This window comes from Platichthys flesus, chromosome 19, assembly GCF_949316205.1.
Source record: "Platichthys flesus chromosome 19, fPlaFle2.1, whole genome shotgun sequence".
Classification (NCBI taxonomy): Eukaryota; Metazoa; Chordata; class Actinopteri; order Pleuronectiformes; family Pleuronectidae; genus Platichthys; species Platichthys flesus.
Window position 1 is genome coordinate 8044220 of NC_084963.1, and position 23866 is coordinate 8068085.

Consider the following 23866-nt stretch of genomic DNA (forward strand, 5'->3'; position numbering starts at 1 on the left):
ATTTTTTATAGGTTGTGATAAGACAGAATCAAATAAATGTAGTACAATTAAAAGTGCAGTATTTCCCTCTGTAATAGAATCAAGGTATTTAGTAGTTGTAAATGAAAGTCTGTAGGCAAAGTGCTTAGTGAAGTATACAAATGTAAAAACAACAGTAAAAGTTCACAGCGACTTGTATTTGCAGGAACTATATACAGCCTATCTTGTGACGTAGGATTATCTACACACATTTACAGTTTTACATAACTTCTGTTTGATAAGGATAATTTCCTTAGAAAGGTTAGAAGCTTCCAGAGGTTTCCTTTCACACATGAGCAACGCAGAGAGAGGTTCTCCACTCAGGGTCGGTGCAGCCGACAGAGACAGAATGTTACAAATGAATTCTACTGCAGGGATCGTGTGTTTGTGTTTACAGCACATCAACACCAACATCGGCCCTCATCACTAAAGGCTATCTGGAAATCTTCATCAGTGTGTTTTACGTGTTTGGCTCCGCTTTTTCATGCAGTTATTCGGCTTTTCCGGACATTATAGCCGGGAGGCTCTCACTGGGGCATTTGCAGTTCCACATACACCTCCTCCAGAGAAGATCCAGAGGAGATCAGTGCATGTCGGAGAACAGCTTGTATCAGATGTTAACCGTTGTCAACAAGATACTATAATGGACGTCATTAGTGGTTTGAGTCGATTCATTTCATGGAGCCTTAATTCCCCCCCCCAGGTGTGTTTTCATTCAACAACAACAGTTGTCTTTGTACAGACAGTGTCCAACAATCCCAACCACCACATTACCAATACAGATATCATTGTTATTAACTAAATATTTCTAAAAGAAAGGGACACGTCATGTTTTGTGTTTGTGATTGTTTCTTGGAGATGTTCTTGTTGTTTGTCGCTTCTTGGAAATGGAGCCAGGACTGTTTATACCCCGCGGCAACAGGGCTGCCAGTGTATACACACTTCATTTTCACACTCTGTTATTACAGAGGAATGAAACATATTTGTGAAATCATTTCTGAACATCCAGTGCTCTCTGCAGACAGGCACCCGGCCTGACGAGGACCAGAGGGTATAAATCTTTTCCCCTCTCTCTCTCTCGGGACAGCTTTGGCTTGGCAAAGTTAGTGCCATGAAATCTTTGGTAACACGATCACATCGGCGTCATAAAACTTGAAAACCATGAAAATAATCTATCCAGATTGTCTTACCGAGCGGGCTTTGACTTTGATGCCGACAGGTGGAAGATAATGTGACATGTCATCTTGTAGAAAAGAAAAAAAACTAGCCGCTGCATGGTATTTTAAAATGTACTGTATGTTGTTTCACCAATAAAACATGTGCAGACTCCAGATGGCTGGACCGAGCTTATTCCCTTCCCTTCTGCCTATTTTTAATGCTTTATGTTAAAGTGTTACATGAAAAATTTCTAGACTCAGCTTCGGAAGTTCTATTTTTTTGCTTTGCATGTCTGTGTTTGCGCCTCCCGGCTGGGATCAGATTAAGGCGAGCTGAGACCGTGGTGATGAAGGAGGAGCTGAGGCCGAAGGGAATGTCACAGCAGCTGTTGCATTTCTCTCCCTTTCACGTGACGTGAGAACCTTCAGACGTCACCTGTCCCAGCGTTAAAGACGCAGATGCACTTCTTCTCTCCAGCAGGAGTTCAGCGTTGGTCATATTTGGGCCCCTGGGGAAAAAAAAAAATGTCCCTCTGTAATTGTACTTCAGGAATTGTGACTGATTTAAACTAAGCCCCTCTCATCAACAGGTATTACACAGGCCCAGTGAGTCGACTCCCACTACAAATCAGTGAGCGAGGATTTATCCAATCCCCCCTGTCTCCCTGCTGTTGCTGAGTATATCCTGTAGAAAGCTCATTACTGTCCGAATTGGTTAATCACTGAATTCTAATTTAAAGCTCAACAACCTGCTGTGGTTTCTGTTTGTTGAAAACAATACATTTGATTGTAACACAGCAAAGTGTGATGTTTAAAAGGTGGGTCGGGACTCTTTCTATAGGCTGTGGTAATTAACCCTAAGACTTCTGGGACAAAGCCAAACGACCCGTGCTTGATCCAATTTAGGAACTTTTGTGCTCGCTGATTGTTTGTGCTCGCTGATTGTCGGGAGAGCAGAAGAAACAAATACATCAGGAGGAGGAAATAGAAGTCCAACGTGCATTTCCTGCAGAGACGCATGCTTTGATTCTCGGGCCCTGCAGAACACAATGGTTGTCGGACCGCCTCCCCCCCTCCCCAACACCAACAGGAAGAAGTACATTCACTGAGTGGGAGAAAATGCATTCCAGCGACCAGACTAAACCATCACAAGGAACAGAGTGACACCAGAGAGAGGAGTTTTTTGTAAAGCACATTTTTTTCTGTTTTATTACAAAATCATAGACATTGGATTCAAAGTACTGTGTATTCACAAAAATTCTTTCATGTATTTGTCAGGAGCAAATTCATTGTCATTCTGACTATCAACACACACACACACACACAAGCAAACTCATTCCTTCACACACACAGAGACACACAAACACCAACAGACCGTCAAAGCAGTCACCTTCTAATTGGGCCCTGCACCAGCCTGAAAACATTTGTCAGCTGCCATCTGTCTGTCTGTCCGTCTGGGGACTCCCACCCCTTCCCCGTCTCTCCTTACAACACCCTTATCACACTCGAACACCTCTCACCGACTGGCACATCCTTCCTACACACACACACACACACACACACACACACACACACACACACACACACACACACACACACACACACACACACACACACACACACACACACACACACACACACACACACACACACACACACACACACACACACACTCTCTAAACTGCTGGCTGTGATGCAGATACTACAGACTGGAGCTGGAGAGCGGGACGGTCTGGTGGGTTTCACACCTCAAGTGCTTACAAATGAAAACAAGAACAGCAGGGGTGGGGGGGGGCACATGTATGAGTATTGACGGCAGGGTTTTCATAGTTCAAAGCTCAGCACTTGGCATCAAGTCCACATGGGAGAGCCAAGAGGAACTCATGAGTGTGTTGTCCTTTTTTTTTTTCAAAATACATTCCACTTTTTCAAAAAAAAAAAATATATAAATCATTTCATCTCTTGGTCCCCTGGTAAAGTTTTGCCTCCCTGCAGCTGAAAGTGGGAGTTTGAGTGTGGCGAGACCCAGACTCCACAAGCCTGAGGGTCACCTTGTAGTCCACAGAGGGGGGGTCGGAGGATGACTCCCTGGACGACCTGGGAGGAAGCACACATCAGCTGCACAGTTCTGATTCACCTGCATTGTCCTGCATCTTTCACCTCTTCCCCAGCATGCCCCTGGGCCCCCAGCAGACGTCACACCTTGGTGGCCAGGGACTGGGCCTCTGTCTTCTGGGAGGACAGGGAGCTGGCCGGGCTGGCGTGCAGGGACTTCTTCAGGTTGAGGAGGCACAGGCACTGGGACCTGAAGCGCAGGTCGAAGAAGGCGTAGAGGAAGGGGTTGAGGCAGCTGTTGATGTAGGCCAGGCAGGTGGCGTACGGGTGGGCCAGCAGCAGGAAGCGCAGGAACGCACAGGTGGCGGGGAACAGGTCCAGGTAGGAGAGGGCGTCCGCGCTCTTCACCAGGTGGAAGGGCGTCCAGCAGGCGGCGAACACCACCACCAGCGTGGTGATGATCTTCAGCAGCCTCCTCTTGCGCTGGTCCTCCTTGCGCAGGGTGTTGAAGTGGCGGGTGACGGTGCAGCCGATGAAGCCGTAGCACACCATCATGGCCAGGAAGGGCAGGAGGAAGCCCAGCGCCGAGGAGGAGATGCTGAGGCCGGCGATCCACAGGCCCTCCTCCTCCTTGCTGGTCAGCACCAGGCTGAAGTCCATGGCGCAGGAGGTGCGGTTGCTGCTGGGGTCGTCCTTGGTGGTGCGGAACACCAGGGTGGGCGCGGCGAGGAGCCCGGACAGCAGCCAGATGCCGATGAGGCAGCCGCGCGTGTGGCCGCGGGAGCGCAGCTGGGTGCTGGACAGCGAGTGCACGATGGCCAGGTAGCGGTCGAAGCTCATGCAGGTGAGGCAGAAGACGCTGGCGTACATGTTGAGCAGCACCACGTAGCTGCTGATCTTGCACAGGGCCACCCCGAAGGGCCAGTGGTAGCCCATGGCGGTGTACACGGCCCACAGGGGCAGCGTGACCACGAAGGTGAGGTCAGCCAGGGCCAGGTTCCCGATGTAGACGTCCGCCGCGCGCCGCTTGCCCTGCGCCCTCCACACGGTGAAGATGACCACCCCGTTCCCGGAGAGGCCGAGGATGAAGATGAGCATGTAGAGCACCGGGATGACGGAGTACGAGGGGGTCCACTCCGAGTAGTCACACATGGTGGAGTTCTCCGACTCATCGTATTCATAGTAATCATAGTTACCTTCAGTTGGCTTCATGTCCATTGTCTGCTTTTAAAAGTCTGGTACGTCCACAGTGGTTGACAGCTCGGAGCTCTGTGGCTTCATGTGTGATGTGTGGACCTTTATATACCCTCTCCCCTTCACTTGTACCGTCCCAGGATGCCCCCCTCCTCCCCTCCCACTGCCCTCCTCCTCTGAGCAACATGCTCTGTCACTACACACACACCCCCACCCTCCTCTTATCATTAATATTCACTACCTCCTGCAAAGTGAAGCCACTTTAACATTAAAGTTAAAAACAGCAGAAGTTATTTTTCAGAAATAATTTTCAAGCATGATTTATGGCTTTCAAAAGAAATACAAAACCAAACCTATAATTGCCAAACTTTTTTCCCCTCTCCTCAATGGAATGAAAGTTAATTATTAGACATGTTTGGACGGTGGCCCAGGAGTCAAGTCCGGGCATGACAGGTTTCATGAGGTGCAGTCAATAGTCATGACAATCGAGAGTCGTTCTGGCACCGGATCACTGTGCTGGGACGGACGAGCACACGGCATTTACATCTCTATGTGTTTTGTTGTCATGTCCCCACATGTCCAAACAATGTGTAACCACCCACTGCAGACAAGAGTTTGTGTTCAGCTCTGAGGAACTGGAGGTTAGCCAAAGACAACTTTGACCTCACACACAAACACTAAAATATACAAGCTTTAACAAGAAGAGGAGACAGATGTGTTAGAGCCTTAATTTAAATACTTAATATGATTTCCAATCCATTCAGTAGTTTTAAGACATACTAGCAGGATTTAAAATTAAAGACATGTAGGCAAGGATGTTTTTTTTAAAGAAATGTTACTATATTTTCATAATGTGGAGATAATCATTAAGATACATTTTGGTATAACTGTTCAAAACAATGTTTAAACATGCCGCATAAAGTTCAACAGTCTATTTCATATGCAAAATGAGACATTAATTAAGGGCGGGGGTAAAATATGATATAATCACGGAGATATAACAGTAAACTACTACAAATTAAAGATCTATCATATGTTTATGTGATTATGTTCTGGCTTTGGCGTTATTATCAAATCCTTACAAAACCGACCACACAAGTACAACAATTTGCACTAATGTAGTTTAGCACATCTTCCTCATTTTTATCAGTAATTTTATCCTTTGTGGTCAGAGCATTTTTATCAGTACTGCCATTTCTGCTTTTTATATTGATTTACACAGAAAACAAACGCTAGGCTATAAACTGCTTTGCAGAACAATGCATCTACCGATTTAACCTCACTCTAGCAGCTTTCAGACATGTGAGAAAGCAAAATGTATGTTTGATTTGCTCTGGACATTCTGTGGAGTTTTTCCCGGAGAGAGTAAGTCTGCGAAAACTGTAGAAGTTGTGCTAGTTAATTGTGTTCCTAACAAGCACAAAAAGAAAACAAACACAGTATCTCGGTATTAGAAAAAGAAAGGTGGAAGCCAACTTGTAAAGACAAAAAGATTGTGCCAAGGAGCTCTGAACAAAAACACATGAATTCTGAAGCTGAATTTTAGTTTTTCATATTAGAAAGAAAAGTAAGGAAAGTTTCTGAAAACAGCAAAAAAACTCAGAATAAACTCACAAAAGTTTATTCCCTAATTGTTGGTAGAGATGCAAAAGTTAAGAAAACGTAGCATCAGTAATATCTTTGAATGAGTGGATGGTGGCACCATAAAAAGCATGGAGTCTTGTGTTTGAACCTTCAGCCGTTTTAGCATTATGCTTCACGAACGAGCTGTTAGAAGGCACGATACCGACTGTGTGGCATAAGATGACTTTTCCAACTGTAGAGCTACTTAAGGGCAACTCAGTGCTGAATGGTTAAACGAGTCACGCTCCTCTTTTTCCTTCTGTTCTTTCCCGTCTCTCGGGCAGGATTTGTCGGCCCAGGTGGGAAGGCTCACTCTCCAGCCTGCTCCGTCTCTCAGCAGAGCGGCAGCAGTGGCGCCGGGGCACCAACCAATAGACAAAACGTCTGCATCACTCAACAATCTTTTCCTTCTCCACCCCCCCCCCCCCATCTCTGCCTCCTCCGTCCTCCCCTCCCCGCTCATCTCCGTCTTCCTCCGTTTACCAAGATGAGGATTGATTCCCGTCCCGTCTGCTCCTGCCAGCGTCATCGACTCTCAGAGAGCGGTTTGTTGTTGCCAGTTATTGTGATGCGCTCGGCTGGTGTTTGATAATCAAACTGATGTGTTTGTGTTTGTGCCTCCACCCAAAGCTCTGCCCACACGCGCTCCGCCTGATTGTCCGTTCCAGCTCTTTGTCCGTCCGGCTCCGTGCCGCAGAACAGGAAAAAGGCAAAGTGAAGTGAATCAGGCGAGCTTCCTATCTTCAGCCTGGTGGGACCCAGGTCTGTTTTTAGCTGCGTTCGTTGACAGGGGATGTGAAAATACAGCTAAATAAAACAGAAGGCCTTGATGAAATGTCCGCCCACACACTGAGTCCAAAATCCCCTCATCAGGGGAGATGGGGAAACAACATTATATCTCTGTTTTATATCTGAAGGGGACTTTTTTCATGCTCAACACTGTCATGACAGTAAGCATTTCTTTTTCTCACTTCTCCCTTAGAGTCGCATGTTCCAATAGGACTGACCTGGAACCTCTTTGCCCTCCGGTTCCAACCTGTGTCTCAGGCCAATTGTTGTTTGTGTTGTTGTTGTCCTCTCATGTGTGGTCCTGCGCTGTAAACCACACACCGGGACGTGCCTTGTGCTTTGCGCAACATTCAACCACAGCGAGGTGTCGTCTATCAGCGATGAGTGAGCTCCAAACTCATCTGGAGAAAGACGAATATTTTCTTCTCCAAGTATACACAACAGCAGAAAAGACACACAATCCCCCCAAAACAGACACACAAACTACAGTGACAGTCTGTCTGCAGGGATGCATAGCCTCCTTTTGATCTTTCATCGTGACCTTGTGTGTTTATTGGCCTGTTTTGGGTGATACTTGCAGGGCCAAAAGAGCTGTGAGGTGTGTGTTCTTGTTGTTTAGGTGTGTGTGTGTGAGGGCCTGTGGGGGTCTGACAGTCATTTGATGTGTGTGTTAAGCTGTTGCAGACCACATGCAGGAGGGGAGCCCCTCTGTGACGAGACAGCTGGTTCCTCGAGGCGTTTTACTTACCGACTCTGACTCCCACCCCAGTTCTTCGATGACACTGCACGTCAGAATGCATCAACTCAGAGCAGCTCGACAGCCGCGATGATAGACGGACCCTCGGGCCGACACACACCGAGTCATCAGCGTTACCAAACCAATCGTATCAACCCTCTGATCTGAACTTTTAACTATCTGGATGCGCTGTCAAAGCTAACACTCCGAGCACAGCTGGAGAGCCGGAACAGTTGTTGTTGCCGCCTGCTCCTCTCCATTTACCTCCCTCGGCTCCTTTCAGCAGGGACCACGAGGTGATTGACACCTGGTTGTCAGACACAAAGGCCACCGGGACGGAGGACGTTCACGCCTGCTCTCACCGCTCCAATGAGGACTAGACTCCATCTGAAAACTGAGTTGAACAGATGGGTTTTTTTGTTTTTCTTTTAGAGTTTTTAGATATATCACAACTGCAGAAACTGATTCACAGGCCAGGAACTACATTTTTGATTGGATGATTGATTTGTGTGTTCCTGTGGTTTTAGATCTTGATCAGTTCATTGTTCGTTGAAGGAGATTCAAGCTTTTTACTGTCACACCAGTTATATCACCACAGTCGAATGGAAAAAACTACTTTTGCAGGGAAACACCAAGGCCCTAAAGTCCCCTTGACTTCAGGCAAGCTGCACCAAAGTTAACACTGTGAAAATGTTGAGAAAGCTCTATCTTGCAATGTTAAAGATCGGCTAAAAACTTTGAGGAGTTCCTATTATCCCTCATCCTTTCACCAGGTTTCAGGGAAATTCTGTTTTTGTGGAATTGTGCAAACGGCATTACAAAACAAGCAACAAACAAACCGACAGGGGTGACAACTATCAAATAAACAGTAATTTGATAAACATTTGTATTTATCTGCACAAAGAGAACAAATAAATAAGAAAAACAGAAAATAAGTTGAAAAGGGTATTTGGGATGTAGTGCATCATTGCATCACCGTCACTCTAATTTAATTAGCATTTTGGTCTCTGCATTGGATTTATTGACAAACTGAAAAATTAGCAGATAAATCCTCAAAACCACATTAAAAACAAAAATCGGTACACCACGATTTCAACGTGTGATGAAATGTGAAAACCTGATAAATCTGCTGCTTTGCCTCCTCATAGATTATCAATTCTAATTATTTTTACCAGAAAAAAAGTCCTATAACTTTATCACACATCTGAACAATCCGGAAGCAGCCACGGTTCAGACTTCGCTGAGTTTGTGTCTCTATTATAACGGTTCCCTTGTTATCAGCTCACATGCACTGAGTTTCAAGATATTACCCTGAACTTAAAGTCACAGATGACCTTACAGCCCAGCGGCATATTCCTCAGTCAGAATATCAGCAGCTACGGACACAGGCACGTCTAATTTGAGGTCTGTGTTTGTGGGTCAGTTGACCGGGGGGCTCTGTTGATAAGACTCTTCCTGCTTTCAGCGTGTTGTTATCTTCCGAGTCCGGAGCGGCAGAGCAGAAATATTTATCAAATATGAACTTAAGGACAGGAGAGGGAAAGCCAAAAATGTTTTCACCGAAACGGTCACAAATAGGTCGGACCTGCACTCCGAGGTCGACAGAGGAAGTATGAGTACGAGGAGAGAAAGGCAGGAGGAAGGGGGGGGGGGGCTCCTCCTTGTCTTTTACGTAGGGCAGCTGAGAAAAGGGAACAAAAGAGAGAGGATCATTTTTCATTTATAGAAGCAGTGAGGTAACACTGCTGCTGCGAGTCCTGACAACCGTCTTCTGTTTACACCGACAATGACTTTGGTGTTGGGAGTTTTTTCAGGGTTAGTCAGCTGATGAGTTAATCATGAGGTTTAAAGCTAAGAGACGATGTAAAACACTGACAGTGACAGTGAGCTGCACCAACCTTCTTCACAAAGATGGTGGGATAATTTATGTTGGTGTTGTTCCCGTCTTCAGGTCTTAATAGGCAAATGTTCATAGGTCTCTCCACTGTATTTATTATCTATAGAACTCATTAAATTCTAAAATATATAATGAGGAATCTTGGGAACTTCTTAAGCACCAGAATTAGTGACTTTTTTTAATATAATGAATGTGTAGCTTTGCAATTTGTTGTTTGCCGCAAGCCAGCACCTCACGAAATGCAGGCATGCAAGAAATTAAAATAGTTAACATGTGATACCTTCTAAACATCTGTATAATAGCATTGTCATTGTGATCATTAGCATGCTGATGTTAGCAACCAGCTCAAAGCACTGTCGTACTTAAAGATGCATGACGTGACAGCTCCCCCAGAAGTGAAGCCGAATTGTCTTGATCGCCACCTGGTGGCTGGCTGCAGTAAAGGTCATGAATCCCGGCTCCTCCGTGTTGAGAAATTGTACTTGGACTAAACTAATAGGTGAATTTCTTAAAGATTGTTTCTGTTATTTAAGGTAGTTCTCACCACAATGATGAATTCAATTAGTTTGTTTAGAAATCCTGATGCATTTTCATAAAAATGTGCAGTCAGTAAAGGGGGTAAAGTGTGTATTTGATATTTTGTCCCGTTCACTCCTATGATGAGGACAAAGCAACACATTTACAGATGCACGGCTGGAATCCCACACTCTTCAGCTTTACTGCATGACACTGAGTTTAAAGCCTCGTCACTGAACTCAACAAACCCGGCGTCCACACGACGTTTCAAAATAGAGATAAAGTTCTTCCCTGATGAATAAACACAGACAAAAGAAAACTGCAATAAAACCGGCAACCACGTTTTCCTCTTCCTGTACAACCTGCAGGCGGGAAACTTTCCTCTGCTGCTGCGCTCCTGCTGCTAAAGAGGATGTTGGACCGATATCATTCACAAAACCGTGTGAAACAGAGATGAGTCAGAGAACAGGAGGTACCGAGGTCTCAGAGCTGTGTGGAGGACTCCGCTGGACTTTATCCCTCACATGTAACAGGAACCATTTGAAAGATTTTTTTTTTTATGGCTGTGCAGACATTCACATAGGTCCTGAAACACAAGCCTCACTCACAAACACACACACCAACACACACACACACACACACACACACACTCAAAAATCCTACATGTCCACACACACTGTGTAACACCCATGACTACACTGGATGCAACACAATCAGCTATTGTAACTCCAAACCAAAGGTTTTGATGCTCATATGCTTTTGTCATTAGTCTCAATTCTAACAGGCTACGAGGTCACAAGCTGACACCCACACCCACACCCACAATGCACGTATTGACGAAGAAATTATATTGTATATAACTTCTTTGTTGCAGCTGGTTCTAAAAGTTGTTCCACTAAATACGAATTTGGTTTACTGCTTTAGAAATAATACAAAACCTGGACCACTTGTAAGGCTTGTTGGAAACACAATGCATTTAAAAAAATGTGTATTAACCCACATACACTGACAGAATTTCCCTTTAATGAAATAATAAAGTCTCTTTCTATTGGATATGGTGAATTATACTTTTTAGTAGTCGTCATACTTCTGTTTTCACTATTTCAACATATGCCGTTTGGTGAAAGAACAAAAAAATGTGTTTAATTTATTTCCCAGCTCTAGGTTGAAGTAAACCTGAATTTATGCTGAAAACTTTAAAGCTCAGTATCTCTAACTATCCGTAAAGCATGTAAAAGATCACTAAGTGATTCCTAGATCGTGTTTTTGAAAATTGGGCGACTTCATTTCTGTCACTCCAAACTCCAAATCTTTGCCTCTGTTTCAATCCTGCAGACGTTTGTGTTAGCGTTACCATTCACTCCCCATCAATATCTGCTCGTCTCAGTAAAAGTCTGACCTGGTTTATCAGGAGCAGAGCAGGTCTCCCACTTTATCTCGCATGCACACACATGCACACACACACGCACACACACACACTAACACACACATCCCTGTGTATCCTCTCTGCGCACCCGGTTTCCTTGCCAGGGGGGAAAGAGAGGACTGGATGGACGGGAAGAGAGGAGACAGTGGGGATGTGACACAACAATGGCAGGAAGTGACTTCAGATCAATACAGATTAGGGAAAGACACCAACACAGCAACACAGAGCGAACAAACAGCCTCGGTGAGGAGATAAACATGCAACGCAAAAAAGTAAATGCTGCAAGACACAAAGGCACGAGATCCAGGTCCGAAAGCATCATCAACAACCTAATATGAGTTGTACAATAAAACACAGATTTCACCAATTTCACTGCACGTTAGACTCTAAAAATGCATTGTAGGATAAATTTACCACTCAATGACGATCAAACATTTCCCAGTTTTCTTCTCAAAAACTGCAATGGTTACACACTATACCATATAGAACCGCCAGTCGAGTTATTTGATAAAAGTTATGAAGCCTATCTCTGTATTTCAAATGTGCACATTGTCAATAATTACCTCTACCTTTGTTTGGAAGTTATCAGGATTACACAAAAACGACTGCACTGGTTACCACGAAACTTGGAAGGAATGCGATATGGTTCAGGGAAGAATCTATAAATCTTTGGTGATTTCTTTTTCACCCTTTGAAATATTATGCGATATGTTTTTCTTTCTACATTTTCAAGGGTGGGGGGGGGATCTGGCACATTTATGGGACTGATATTACACAGTTTGGCCTCTGGTGGATGTATGTGCCATTCCAGTTCATTATTTGACAGCTTCAACAGCAACAACTATCAGTAAATTGCTTATAAGGTCCACTTTTCTGAAACAACACTTTCACAAACTACTGCAAATAAACTGTGAATAAAGTGTTGAATCGATTAAATTATTTCAGCGCATTTAAACTTGGGCCAAAGTGAATTGAGATTCTACAAAAAGTAAACAAACACATGAAGAACATGCACAGGAACACGGTGACAACACAACGGGTCTTAAATCCTACAAAATAAAACCTGATCGCAAACAGGAAGTTGAAACAGTCAACAGTGGGGGGGGGCCGTTGGAGAAGGAGAAGAGCCGTTCAACAGTTCAAAGGTCATACCATGGTCCCCGAAATTGAAAACCTGAGGCCTGGAGCTTGTCTAATGTGTAACCAGGAGCCGGCTGGACTTCAAACATGCTTAAATCGAGCGGAAAGTGGCCTGAATAATTGGACGATGTGATCTTTTACAGCCAGAGGCCTGTGTGCAGCTCTGTGTGATGGATCAGCTGCGAACGGGGAAAACTGACGTGGGCGACACCGAGGAACAGAGGGATGCAGAAAACAAGATTTAACCTTCGCCTGACGGAAACAACAGCTCGGTCACTGCTCTGGAGTTGTTATGCACTAATGAGTCTTATGATTCATAAGACATTCAGCTGCTACACAAGGAGATGGGGGAGGGGGATCCCCAGCTGGAGCCGAGCATGTGTGTGTGTGTGGGTGTGTTTTCATTTCCTTTAATAAATCATAAACCAGAGTCAGAAAATAAAGCTGATGGATCTGAGATCATCATAGGGCTGCACATCCAGCTACTGTTATCCTGAGGAGAACCATAAAAGGACACACACACTTCCTGACCACCGTCCATTGAACGGGCATCTGTCCGACCCCTGACACCTTCCACTCCAACTCCGCTTCCTGTCCCACACGTGCAGCCCGGCTACTAGAGGCTGTTCATCAATGCCTGTTCCCCCAAAACAGGGAAGAATCCCAAACAGGAACATGCATGAGGTCTCTGGAACGAGGGGAACTCCCTGCAACATAATTCAACCTAAAAAATATAAAATGCACATAATAAAACTATAAACTTTTACATCAAGATATACATTTAAACCCTTCCCACACAAAGCATTGCAGCTGCAATCCAATAAAACTATTCAAGCTACTGTCATTCAAACAGGTCGCAGTGGAGTTTTTTGGTTTCGTGGCCCTGACCTCTACCCCTTCTAATCCAGCTTTGGGCAGAGGGCATGTGGGGGGCTGGTGGGGGTGTTGGTGGTGGAGGACGGGGATAAAGGTGCAGACCATCAGCCCTTGTTACCAAAAAGCTTTAGAGGAGCTTTGCAGCTCATGAAGCCAGACTTTAATCTCCCAGACGCTTCACACATATGGCCTCATGAGATCATCCAACCCTCCCCCCCAATAAACAGCTACAGTGTATAAACAGACATCACATGTGGGAGATATCGGTTTTCACACCTACTATAGATAGGCTTCGATCAACAAAGAAAGGCGTGTGAGAACTTTGTCATCTGTACTGACGAGAAGTGGGAGCGACAGGACGTTCTTAAGGCTGCAGGAAAGGGTTTGAGGTTTTGGAAGAAGTTATATGTGAACTTTAGCTTTAGCATATCCATGATTAATATTGATATATATCAGCTTCCCCACACACGGTTGATGGCTGGTGAGGGATCTTCTCAGCCAATCAGTGATCAAGGCCAATTTAGGATTTACCATCTTGCTGGAGGACACTGCGGCTAGCGAGAGCCAGGGATCGAACCAATGACCTTCCTTTTAGTGGACGACCCTCTCTACCTCCGGAGCATGCAGACGCCATCAGATATTTTTTCCAACTGTGTCTTGAATACTGATATCACAATCGGATACAGTGACAGTTCAGCAGTGTCAGATAGAAAAAACTGGAATTTCTCAGTTACACACTTTTAAGGACAATACAGACTTTTTTTTAAACTGTATTTATGTTATTATCCTTCCACAGTTTCTGTGTTGGTCCCGGCTTGACCGCTTTGTTTTCTGGTGGAGTGAGATAAATAAGAACAGGCAGCAGATTATGATTTGGTTCTGATGTCTTGTGTCATCAAACGCTTTGCAAGATTTTTCAGAAGTCACCCAATTTGCCAACTGTTGCTCAAAAACAATTTGTAACTTGTGGGTGTTTTGATGCAGGGAAATTATGTTTTTGTGAAATAATTTTTTTTATCCTACGATCTTTACGTCTTCTTCTGTCCACATTCTGCCACAACTCAATGTTATATATAGATTGCTATTGTAATGTAAACATTGCAACCGTGTCAATATATTAATTTGTTGTTTAATTGTGTCAAAGTATCGATTACCACTGTGCAGCAGATATCAGAGGCTGATGAGTCTTAAAGGTCGTGGTTGCACCGTTTTTCTCAAACTGGATTGGATCAAATTTCGTTTTCTCACCAACATACACCCTTGTGTTTATATTTATAACAGAGTCCTATCTACAGTGTGAGAGTGGCTTCAGATAAAGACTTGGTCGTAACAAACGGAGACGAAAGGGAAAGAGAAGAAACAGCAACACAAATATTTAGATTTTCTCAATAAGATTATTCCTTAAAAGCTCACTATGTTCAAATGTTATATAGTTTTTAAATTAGCAGAGCAACGAAAAAGAACGGACTTGCGAGAGTTATCATGTCTTGCAAACAACGCCAAAGAAGCAACAAGCTATTGTTCTGCAAGGGCTACAAATCTGCTCAGCTCTTTTCTGAGTGTGGTTATGGGGGCACGTCTGGGTCACGTCTCCTCCTCCTCCTCCTCCTCTGCAGATTAGCCATAAAGCCAGTCTCCCATTACACCCTCCCTATGGTCTCGGCTCGGGGTCTCACGAAGGTCCCCCCGTGCACCATCAGCAGAGTGACGGACAGACAGGTGGGGTTGTGGGGTGGATGATTTGAGCTGAAGGGGGGAGTTTGGTTGAGTATTGGTGGACAAGCTGACGTTTACAGGGAGTGAAAGGCACAGAGGAGATGATTAGAGGAGGCAGAAGTAGAGAGAATGCTCTAATGACAGGCATCGTCCGACGAAACACACAGAATGCGTCACAGAAATAGAAAAAGCTGTGGAGGCTGCGATTCTCGGGGTCGTAGAACTGAGAAGTGTCATGTCATGCGGTTGTTGGGAGTAATATAAATCTTTGTGCTTTCTCAAAAGATAGAAGATGAGCGGAAGCAGTTCGGTTAAGCCATTAAAATTCTATTATATCCAAACATATCCATATTAAATCAAATTAAACGGTGCTGGGGGTTTCTCTGCTTGGGTAAATTAAAATATAAGGGAGGGCATTCTTGGCTGTCATGTTCTTGGACTGCAGCTGAACCTTGTCGAGGAAGAAGGAGGCCTGTATGCACTCCATTCAGTCACCAAAGGCAAATGGCTGGGTGAGACACTGTGGGAATTCGACCTATTTGAGATGCAAATTCCTCAAAGAGCTGAAAGAGCCGGAGAAACAGGTGTCCGAGGAAGTGTGCTGCAGTGTGGGTGCGTGAGGGCGGGTGCGAGGGCGCTGAATGATAACACAGGGTGTATTGAAATCCAGCTCGCTCAGCGCAGTCTGTGTGGCACTTCATCTCTTGTCTGGTTTTCTTTGTTTCACAGAAGATGAGGGGAAAAAGAGAGGAAACCGGCTGTAAAAATAGGAAATATGACAGATATGCAAAATCCAAGAAATGTATTCATTCATTTATTGATTTAAATGTAATTTGGTACAAAAACATATCAAATCACAGAAAAAAAGTCCTATATACTGATTAAAACAGCAGAAATTGTACGAGCCCCTAGCTAAATCAGTGTTATACTTTAATACAAAATCTTACCAAGAAAATCTAAGGTTTTGGATGGAAAAGCACATCCGTGTATCCTTCATAGTAACTTGACAGTTTTATAATAATCTCTGGATGAAGCTCAGTGGCACCATCTACATGACAGAGCAGAAAATGCAGAGTAAAAACTCTTAGAGTGCATTTTGTTTAAAGAACTAAATGTTTTAAATCTAAATATCAAAAGCTTCAGAGAACGTGGCAGAGAAACAGTGCTTCCTAAACCACCCAAATTAAACCCGTAGCATATATTTATGAACAAAATATTTTTGAAATCGACACATTACCAGTTTTCATTACTCATAAAGATTTTGACACCAACTAAATTTCCAGGAACCGAATTATTAACTGCTGAGTGCATATGCATCCACTTCCTCTCAAACCATTTCTTCATTTAGTTTTTAATCAAAGTTTATGGCTCGGTGACGTCTTCACAAAAGGCCTTTGCATGAAAGTGCAGAGAAAAATCCAAGAAATCATATTGAGGCATGAATATCACATAACCGAGTCTGTAAGTCAACAACAGCTTAGGATTTGTAAAATAATTGAGACTTTTTATTTAGGTTGCCGATTTTTTCAATTATGGAAAAAAATTGGATTTCTTTGTAGTTTTAGGACTAAAACTAAAATAAGGAAAATATAGAACTTTTTGAGCATTAAAAAGTTTAGATTCTCAGACCGCAGCAAAATAAACAATCTCCCCATACCATCAGATATCATCAGATAAATAAAAGTATAAAATCTGCTAACCCTTTTACAAGATTGTACAAAACAACTCTGTCGTAGCGTTCTTCAACATAGCTCATTCACGACATAAATATAAACCTATGAGCTCTCCCAAATTGACAAATTAAATACTGTACGACAATATAATTGAATAAACTGTTTAGAAAATATACATTTAGAAAGATATGCAATACAAATCTTTGGCTTAGTGGCATAAAATATTCCTGCACACTTTTTTCCCCTTCATTTGAGAGTCACTCCGCTTTTCAACAGTTCTTCTTCTCATTAGAGGTCTGCTGGTGGTTGCTGTGGCATCAGAGCTAATCTCACAGCACCCTCCAGTGTTCGAACTCACAGATGCATCAGAACAGTCACCAGACCGTGCAAAACAGACGCGCTCTTAAACTTTGTGTCTGCAAATTAGTGAAAAGCGACAGCGCCTGGCAAAGCCGTATGAATACAAATCTCTGTGTTGGCAACATAGCGACTAACGCAGGCAAAGAGGAAGACTAGAAAGGCAAAGTGCTCCAGGAAACATCTCATCGATTAAGACTAAATCAGACTTCATTTATGTCACAGGAGATAATCAGAGCTTTACTTTGAGGAGGAAATAGCAGCAGTATTTTTTAATGGGAGAGATTCTGAGTGAAATCCTACATGTTCAGTCATATGATGCTGATATTCCCACTCAGATAAACCTCACAGACGTGTTGAAAAGTGCACACAGTCGCCACCTGCTGTTGCTCCCTGGCACTCATGCTGTCTTGAGTGCCACTGGGTTTTAAACTATACAGGTATGACTGTACTACTTAAGTAAATGTCAACCTTAAGTAAACATTGTTTGTCATTTTTGAAAATGTAATTTCAGTTACAACCGTTCAAAATCAAAACTTTTCTTGGAGTGTAATGACTGTAAAAATGTAAATGTTCTCACACTAAGAGATGGAGGTTTGTCATTTCTCTATGCCTGAAAGCTGCTGAGTCAGTGAAGGCTATATGGAATGGTTTGTGTATGTAAACTGGTGTGAAACTTACCCTGCTACAGGTAAGTGTCATGCTCTGCGCTGCTCAGACTCTCTTTGGACTCTTGTAAGGTCAAGTGTTTGAGCAGAGGTGAGGGATCACTGGGAGGAGGATATGGATTATGTGTCTCCTCTGGCGCTGGGATCGTTTTTTTCTGCTGTTCCCTGTTAGCCTTTCTTCTTCCCTTTGCGTCCTCGACCTGCCTCTTGTCTGCAGTGGGCGCCAGCGGAGACTCAACGATGATCGTGGGCCTCTGTCTCAGGTCCTGGCGGCTCGGTGGCTCGGCAGACATGATGGCCTTGGCCCCGTGCAACCTGGGAGGGGACTTGCAGTGTAGATCTCCGTGACTCTCCTTCCAACGCCGCAGCTGAGCGTGGTGCTCCCTCTCGATGTCTTTCTCAGACACCGATAGCTCTATAATCTGAGACACGGGGACAGAATCAATGTGAACGTGAGGTGATGTCTGGATTTTCCAGCATATCACACGTGAACGTTTTTTATTCACCATTAACACGACAACGGAAGGGCAAAGTCCAAGCAAGACTCCTGCACCTACATGAAAATCTGAGTGTGTATTAGGTGCTGAGTCAAAACAATAAAATGTAAAACAGATGAAGACAGCAGGTTTAACCGTACCTCGTGCACCAGGAACCTTTCTTGCATGTACTGCGGCTGTATGGCTCGGAGCAGCTCCATTGTTTCATAGAGACCTTGGCAGGACTTCAGTTTCTCCTGGGATCCCAGCATGCATTTCAGAAGAACCAGGCCCACCTTGAAAACGATCTTCACTCCTGAGAGAGGCAGCAGATGCAGCTAAAGAAGGTGTTGCTCTTACATTTACGGATCAAATTGTAACACTGTTCATGCTCTGCTGCTTTACCAGTACAACTAAAGGGGAGGATTGATAAGTACATGATACGATCTTGAGAACATTTTAATACCTATATTGTATATTGAAGTAACTAAAACACTAGAGTCGCACTTGCTGTGTCATCTCACCCTCAAATAGGAACATGTCCCAGACGCGCAGCACCGAGGCCCACGGCAGAGTGCGAGAGAAGGCGCACATGAACCACTCGGTCATGCACAGGATGGGCTCCAGCTTGTGCTTCTTCAGGTGACCGTGGGCCGCAGGAGACACCCGCCGCAGCAGAGCGTACAGGATCTCCCCGTCCAGCTGGATCGCCTCCTGTGGAGACGACATGGAACAGCGACCAGTGAAGGAAGAGAAAGAGAGAGAGATAGAGAGATAAAAAGGGAACAGACTATTCTCTCTCTCTCTGCCTAAGCTGATTGTGTGATTATCTCGTCCTTGTGGCCTGGTCACCACCTCCAGTTGGTAGGTTGTTGGTGTATCATGCTGAGACACACTGGTCCGAGAAATTCAAAGATTCCGCGGCAGAAATGTCGTCTTCAGAAACCCTGTGTCATTTAGTAACAAGATTGTGTATTTATTGTAATATACAACAGATTCGTTTTAGAAAGATATATAATGTCTATGGAGGTGACAACTGATAGTTTAACACTATCAACGTGTAATGTCAAGTATTACTCTCTTTGTGCAAGCTCTTCTCATGACATACCAGCCCTGTACTGTAGTATCCTGGAAGGTACTTTTCACACATCTGGACAAGAACCCAGAATGCATCCTAGGACAAAGAAAGGAAAGATAGCAGGTATTTATTGATATAAAATATGATATTTAAAGATTTAAGAAAAAAAGATTGATATTTAAGTAAGTAAGTTTAAAACATCTGGAGAGGTTGAACATTTAGTGTGAGCTCACCTCAGCCGGCATATGCATCAGGAGAACAGCAGCTATGGGAGCCTGGGCCTGACAATAACCCTCATCAGGACGATGCAAAGTGTAAGCCTTCAGAACTCGGAGCAGGTCCTGCTGCCTGCATGCATGAAAATAAAGAGATTAATATCATAAACGTCTGTGTATTCATTAACATCAATACAGTGTTGGGAAGTATGATACTTCTGATGGAAGAACATACCCATGACCTCCTCTTGCTTTAAACATTTCGTGGAAGGGAAACTGTCGATGGAGGTCTCTCTCAATGATGTCCACCCATTTAGGATCTCCTGACTGATCATCAAGTTCCTGGAGATACAGATTGTTTTACATTCAACTTTTGAGTGATTTCCCTTTGGCTTCTTTTGACAAGACCACTAAAATATAGCAGCTCTGAAACTCAGTAAAGTTATAAGTCTTGTACCACACATTATGTAATGCATCTGTACATAACATACATGTAATATGGGTATAGATTATTTCCATTTTGGAAAATGCTCACAACTGCAACCTCAAATGTGTCACTGACCTGGAATCTGCCCTGGTTTTGCTCCCTTTTCACCTTCCCCCCAGTGAGGTAGAGCCAGGCCCGGCCACGCAGCGATGGAGGGATCCCCTTTTGACAGCGCTCTTTCACCTGTCATTCACATGCACAGTTAATTTAGAGAGGAACACAGACTTTCCTTTGTTTTTCCTCTTGACTATATGAAATATTACATGAACTTCTAATAATCACACAGTTAGTATAATTGTATTGCTGCAGTTTCTCAAAAAAACTGAAAAAAAACACAAAGTCATAGTAAACACAGTTATAAGTGTTCAAGTTAAAAATATAAACATTTCCAAACACTGAAACATGGCACATAAACTATCTTCATGATGAGGCAAATTGCTCTTTACCATAAGTGCTAATATGTAAGACACATAATGTAAAATCAGTGCCGACCTTCCTGTGTTTTTTGGCCATCCACTTGTCCCAGTTGTTCAGCATATCCAGCCATTTTGCCTCTCTCTGTCTCAGCACCTCGATGGGGATTGCTTCTGCACTGTGGTGAAAGGAGAAAATGTTATGACAGAGACAAACAAATTAGTTGTCATGCAAAGTGACAGCAGTCGTACTGTCCAGTGTCACCTCCCTGTGCTTATGACAGGGGAATCCCAGAGGGTGGCGTGCAGTGGCTCTTCTCTTCCTTGTCCACGCAGGAAACATAACCTCAGACAAAACACTGGAACCCTTGCCCATCGCCAACGAAGTACAAAGGAAAACAGGAAGCTATGGGAGAACTTTCCCTTAGTTCAGTTCCCTTCAACCTTCTGCTCTAATACCTCATTTCACAACAGCTAAACTGAAGATCAGAGCTGGCATTTCCTCAGCTGATGTTGAACACGAGCCTGGGCTGCATGTCACACCTTTCAATACAATAGCTCGGGACAGATCACAAGTTGTAAATCGGTTTTAAACAGGGAACAATGGATCAAACTTTCGTTACTTTCATATTTATATTTGCCAGCAGGAGACAAATCAAGTGCAGCACAATGTTCAAGCTTTAAGTTAAAGATCAGCTGTATAGGGAAAAAAAAAAATGCAGGATGTTGCCCAGGTCTGAATGTGAAAGCCTTAAAATGGCCTCTGAGGCAGAAGCTGAAGTTTCCTTTCAGAGGGAGGCCAGACCATAACCTCTTTGCCTTAAAACACAGCAACGTCTATTCACTACCCAACATGCAATTCGCTGACTAATAACTTTAGATGATTAATATAGAAACATCTGAAAGATAAACATGATTTTGATTATCGTAATTTGCCTTGATTGTTTCTCATTAATCATCTCATGACCAATCAGATATATTTTTGAAAACCTACAGGGATTACAACTATCAGGTCGGCGACCACAGACCTAGAAAGTGGAACACCAAACAGGTTTGGTCAGAGGACCTCAAAGTCCAACAGGAAACAAGTGACAAGAATCGGTTAAACCAATTGACCAATTGATATGGAGAGTCAAGCCCACGATTAATGTGGTCTCTGAGGTTTAGTGAAAGAGAAAGCTTGAACAAGGGAAGTGGGAACAATGAATATTAGCTGATACGACTTTAAAGGGAATTACAGCGGTGGCGGTCTGTGGTTTCCAGCCTGAGGGTTTCCAAATGAATTAACACTGGAGGAAAGAAAACAAACAAACAGATAACACTTGTTTTGTAAACTTGTTCCTCTTTTCTTATCTTTTGCATATTCAAATGACAGGTCCCTTCCTGCTCCTGAAAAAGAGGGAAGCACGAATGAAACACTTCTCCTATGGGCTCATAACTGATAAGTATGGAAGTCGTGACACGGAAGGTGGACTTTGATTCATACATAAAGAAATAAGGTTGGTCCCTGCTGGTCCAGGTGACAAGAGACCAAGCTGTGACTTAGGGCCAAGATCATGTCAAGATAAAACTGTTCATATCAGGTGACATCGATAATCATCACCATAAATGTCACGTTATAATTGTTTTATGTTTAAAAGCTGATTTTGGCTCTCAAGTGAAGGTGATGGGTTTAAACTTTTCTTAATGGGCAGAGAATGAGAAACACTTGATAAACACCAAGATATTTTTTCCAATATCTATGTTCATATTGCACTTTTGTTCAGTTATTGATAAGTAAATAAGATCATTAATTGATTATTATTGAACTTAAGCCTGTCCTTCTATATATTTATATAAAAAAATCAACTAAATTAAGCCACATCTGAAATGTTGACGGATCTATCTGTTAGTCTTAATCCACACTCTGAGTATACTGAATATATATGACATGACAAACTGTTGGTCCCAGTAATAACAAACTGGTTTCATGTCAGTGAGTGAATGTGCCTGAGATCCAGATACCTTCTACTTGTGTTCAGCTGAGTGAAAGAATAACACTGCGGCCATGTGGCGGCCGATCACTTAATGTGTGTGAAAATCCACTTACGTTTCCTCGGAGTTCTGCTGGGCTCCCCCGGTGAATCCGTACTTATCCACCCGGTCCTCCCCCTGGATGGCACCGCCGTTTACCTCGGCTCCAGCCCCGCCGCCCTTCCCGTTGTCTGTCAGCTTGTCTGTGGCGGAGTCCAGCCCATTGCCCCGCTCGGTCTTTGCCATTTAACCAACATTTACCTCACAGTCCGTTCGCATAACATCGAGCTAATCCCCGGATCTCAGCCAGCAGCTCGCAGCTCTCCATGAAGACAACCACCTGTTAGCTTAACCCGCTGTCACGGCTAGCTAGCTAGCTCGCTGCGGCTCCTGGGAAGGACTCTCTTCCTGGCTGCTAACCTGCTCGCGTTAAACAGGTAGTCACTCTCATGGCTCCACTTCCTCCTCCTTCCTCTGGCTGACTGCTGTCTCACAAAGCGGATTTCCACCTATTCGACAAAGCTCAAGACCCAAAACTCCTCGCGTCTCGGTTCCCTTTTAGGGTGTCTTCCTGCTAGCTGCTAAGCTAACACGCTAGCATCACATTGGTGTCAGCTGACCCAAGCAGGGAATGTGTGCTGTCAGCGGGAATGCGAGTTAGCTAAGTGTTTAGCTGGTTTTTCGCTGAGTTGGCACAGATAGCTGCTGCTGAGGGGAAGGAGACCATCAGTAAACAAAACACCCACTGACTCTCCAGCGCCACCCAGTGCTCAACTCATCACATACAGGGACAGGCTTTATTCATACATTTGTATTTATTTCTAACATATAAAAGGGAATTTGTATGGAGAGGCATCCCCTTTAAACTGAATTCAAACAATTTATGAATTATCCTTGATATTGAATTCTTCCATCCCCTCATCTCCTATGATAGATGGTGAAGCCTGTGCAAACTCATGCAGGATTGAAGTCGAACCCGAATGGCATCTTAAAGAACAGGACATCGCCCTTTGCCCGGTTGACTCACATTCTTTCAACCTGTCAAACCTGCGTTTGACAGGTGTTTGGTTAGATACATTTTTTGCTGATACTAGATAGATATGAACAGCATCAAGTTACAGATACTTGATGCTGATATAGTGCGGTAAAGGTATGAGGCAATAGAGCATGACAATATTCATAGAAGTACCTCAATTTGTAGTTCATTAAATGTACTTAGCTAATTTATGTTTTACCAAAATAGTTATTTCATTGAACCTTAGATGTTAACATAAAGCCTCATTTCAAACAATCAGATAAATATATGCATTTGCTCTGTTATTTATTTGACTTCATTCAGTATT

At 43.7% G+C, this 23866-nt stretch overlaps 2 protein-coding genes across 4 annotated transcripts; both read right to left on the minus strand.

Moving 5' to 3' along the window:
* Positions 1-23: 23 nt before the first annotated feature.
* Positions 24-23242, minus strand: LOC133974985 (TBC1 domain family member 10A-like). Of its 3 annotated transcripts, none has more exons than XM_062412824.1 (10): positions 22600-23242; positions 20590-20689; positions 20173-20280; positions 19846-19952; positions 19629-19743; positions 19426-19491; positions 18842-19031; positions 18479-18633; positions 17855-18263; positions 24-1684 (listed from the first exon to the last, which is right to left on the minus strand). In XM_062412824.1, exons 1-9 carry the CDS (start codon positions 22767-22769, stop codon positions 17859-17861), a joined length of 1416 nt encoding a protein of 471 aa, XP_062268808.1. In that variant the 5' UTR covers positions 22770-23242; the 3' UTR covers positions 24-1684; positions 17855-17858. The 3 variants fall into 3 exon arrangements, with proteins under 3 accessions (XP_062268808.1, XP_062268809.1, XP_062268807.1); XM_062412825.1 differs by lacking the exon at positions 24-1684 and adding an exon at positions 14597-15859; XM_062412823.1 differs by lacking the exon at positions 24-1684 and having other exon boundaries at positions 15945-18263; positions 22600-23241.
* Positions 2355-4510, minus strand: LOC133975437 (apelin receptor B-like). The gene has a single exon (XM_062413381.1). It carries the CDS (start codon positions 4446-4448, stop codon positions 3372-3374), a length of 1077 nt encoding a protein of 358 aa, XP_062269365.1. The 5' UTR covers positions 4449-4510; the 3' UTR covers positions 2355-3371.
* Positions 23243-23866: the final 624 nt, after the last annotated feature.

What these genes read in the sequence shown, in the direction of transcription:
- LOC133975437 (XM_062413381.1), bottom strand. Translation starts at nt 4,448, where the DNA reads ATGGACATGAAGCCAACTGAAGGTAACTATGATTACTATGAATACGAT.
- LOC133974985 (XM_062412824.1), bottom strand. Translation starts at nt 22,769, where the DNA reads ATGGCAAAGACCGAGCGGGGCAATGGGCTGGACTCCGCCACAGACAAG. An exon ending in AAAACCAGGGCAGATTCCAG is followed by an intron (nt 19,953 to 20,172) that starts GTCAGTGACACA and finishes CTGTATCTCCAG; the next exon opens with GAACTTGATGATCAGTCAGG. An exon ending in AAAGGTTCCTGGTGCACGAG is followed by an intron (nt 18,264 to 18,478) that starts GTACGGTTAAAC and finishes CCCGTGTCTCAG; the next exon opens with ATTATAGAGCTATCGGTGTC.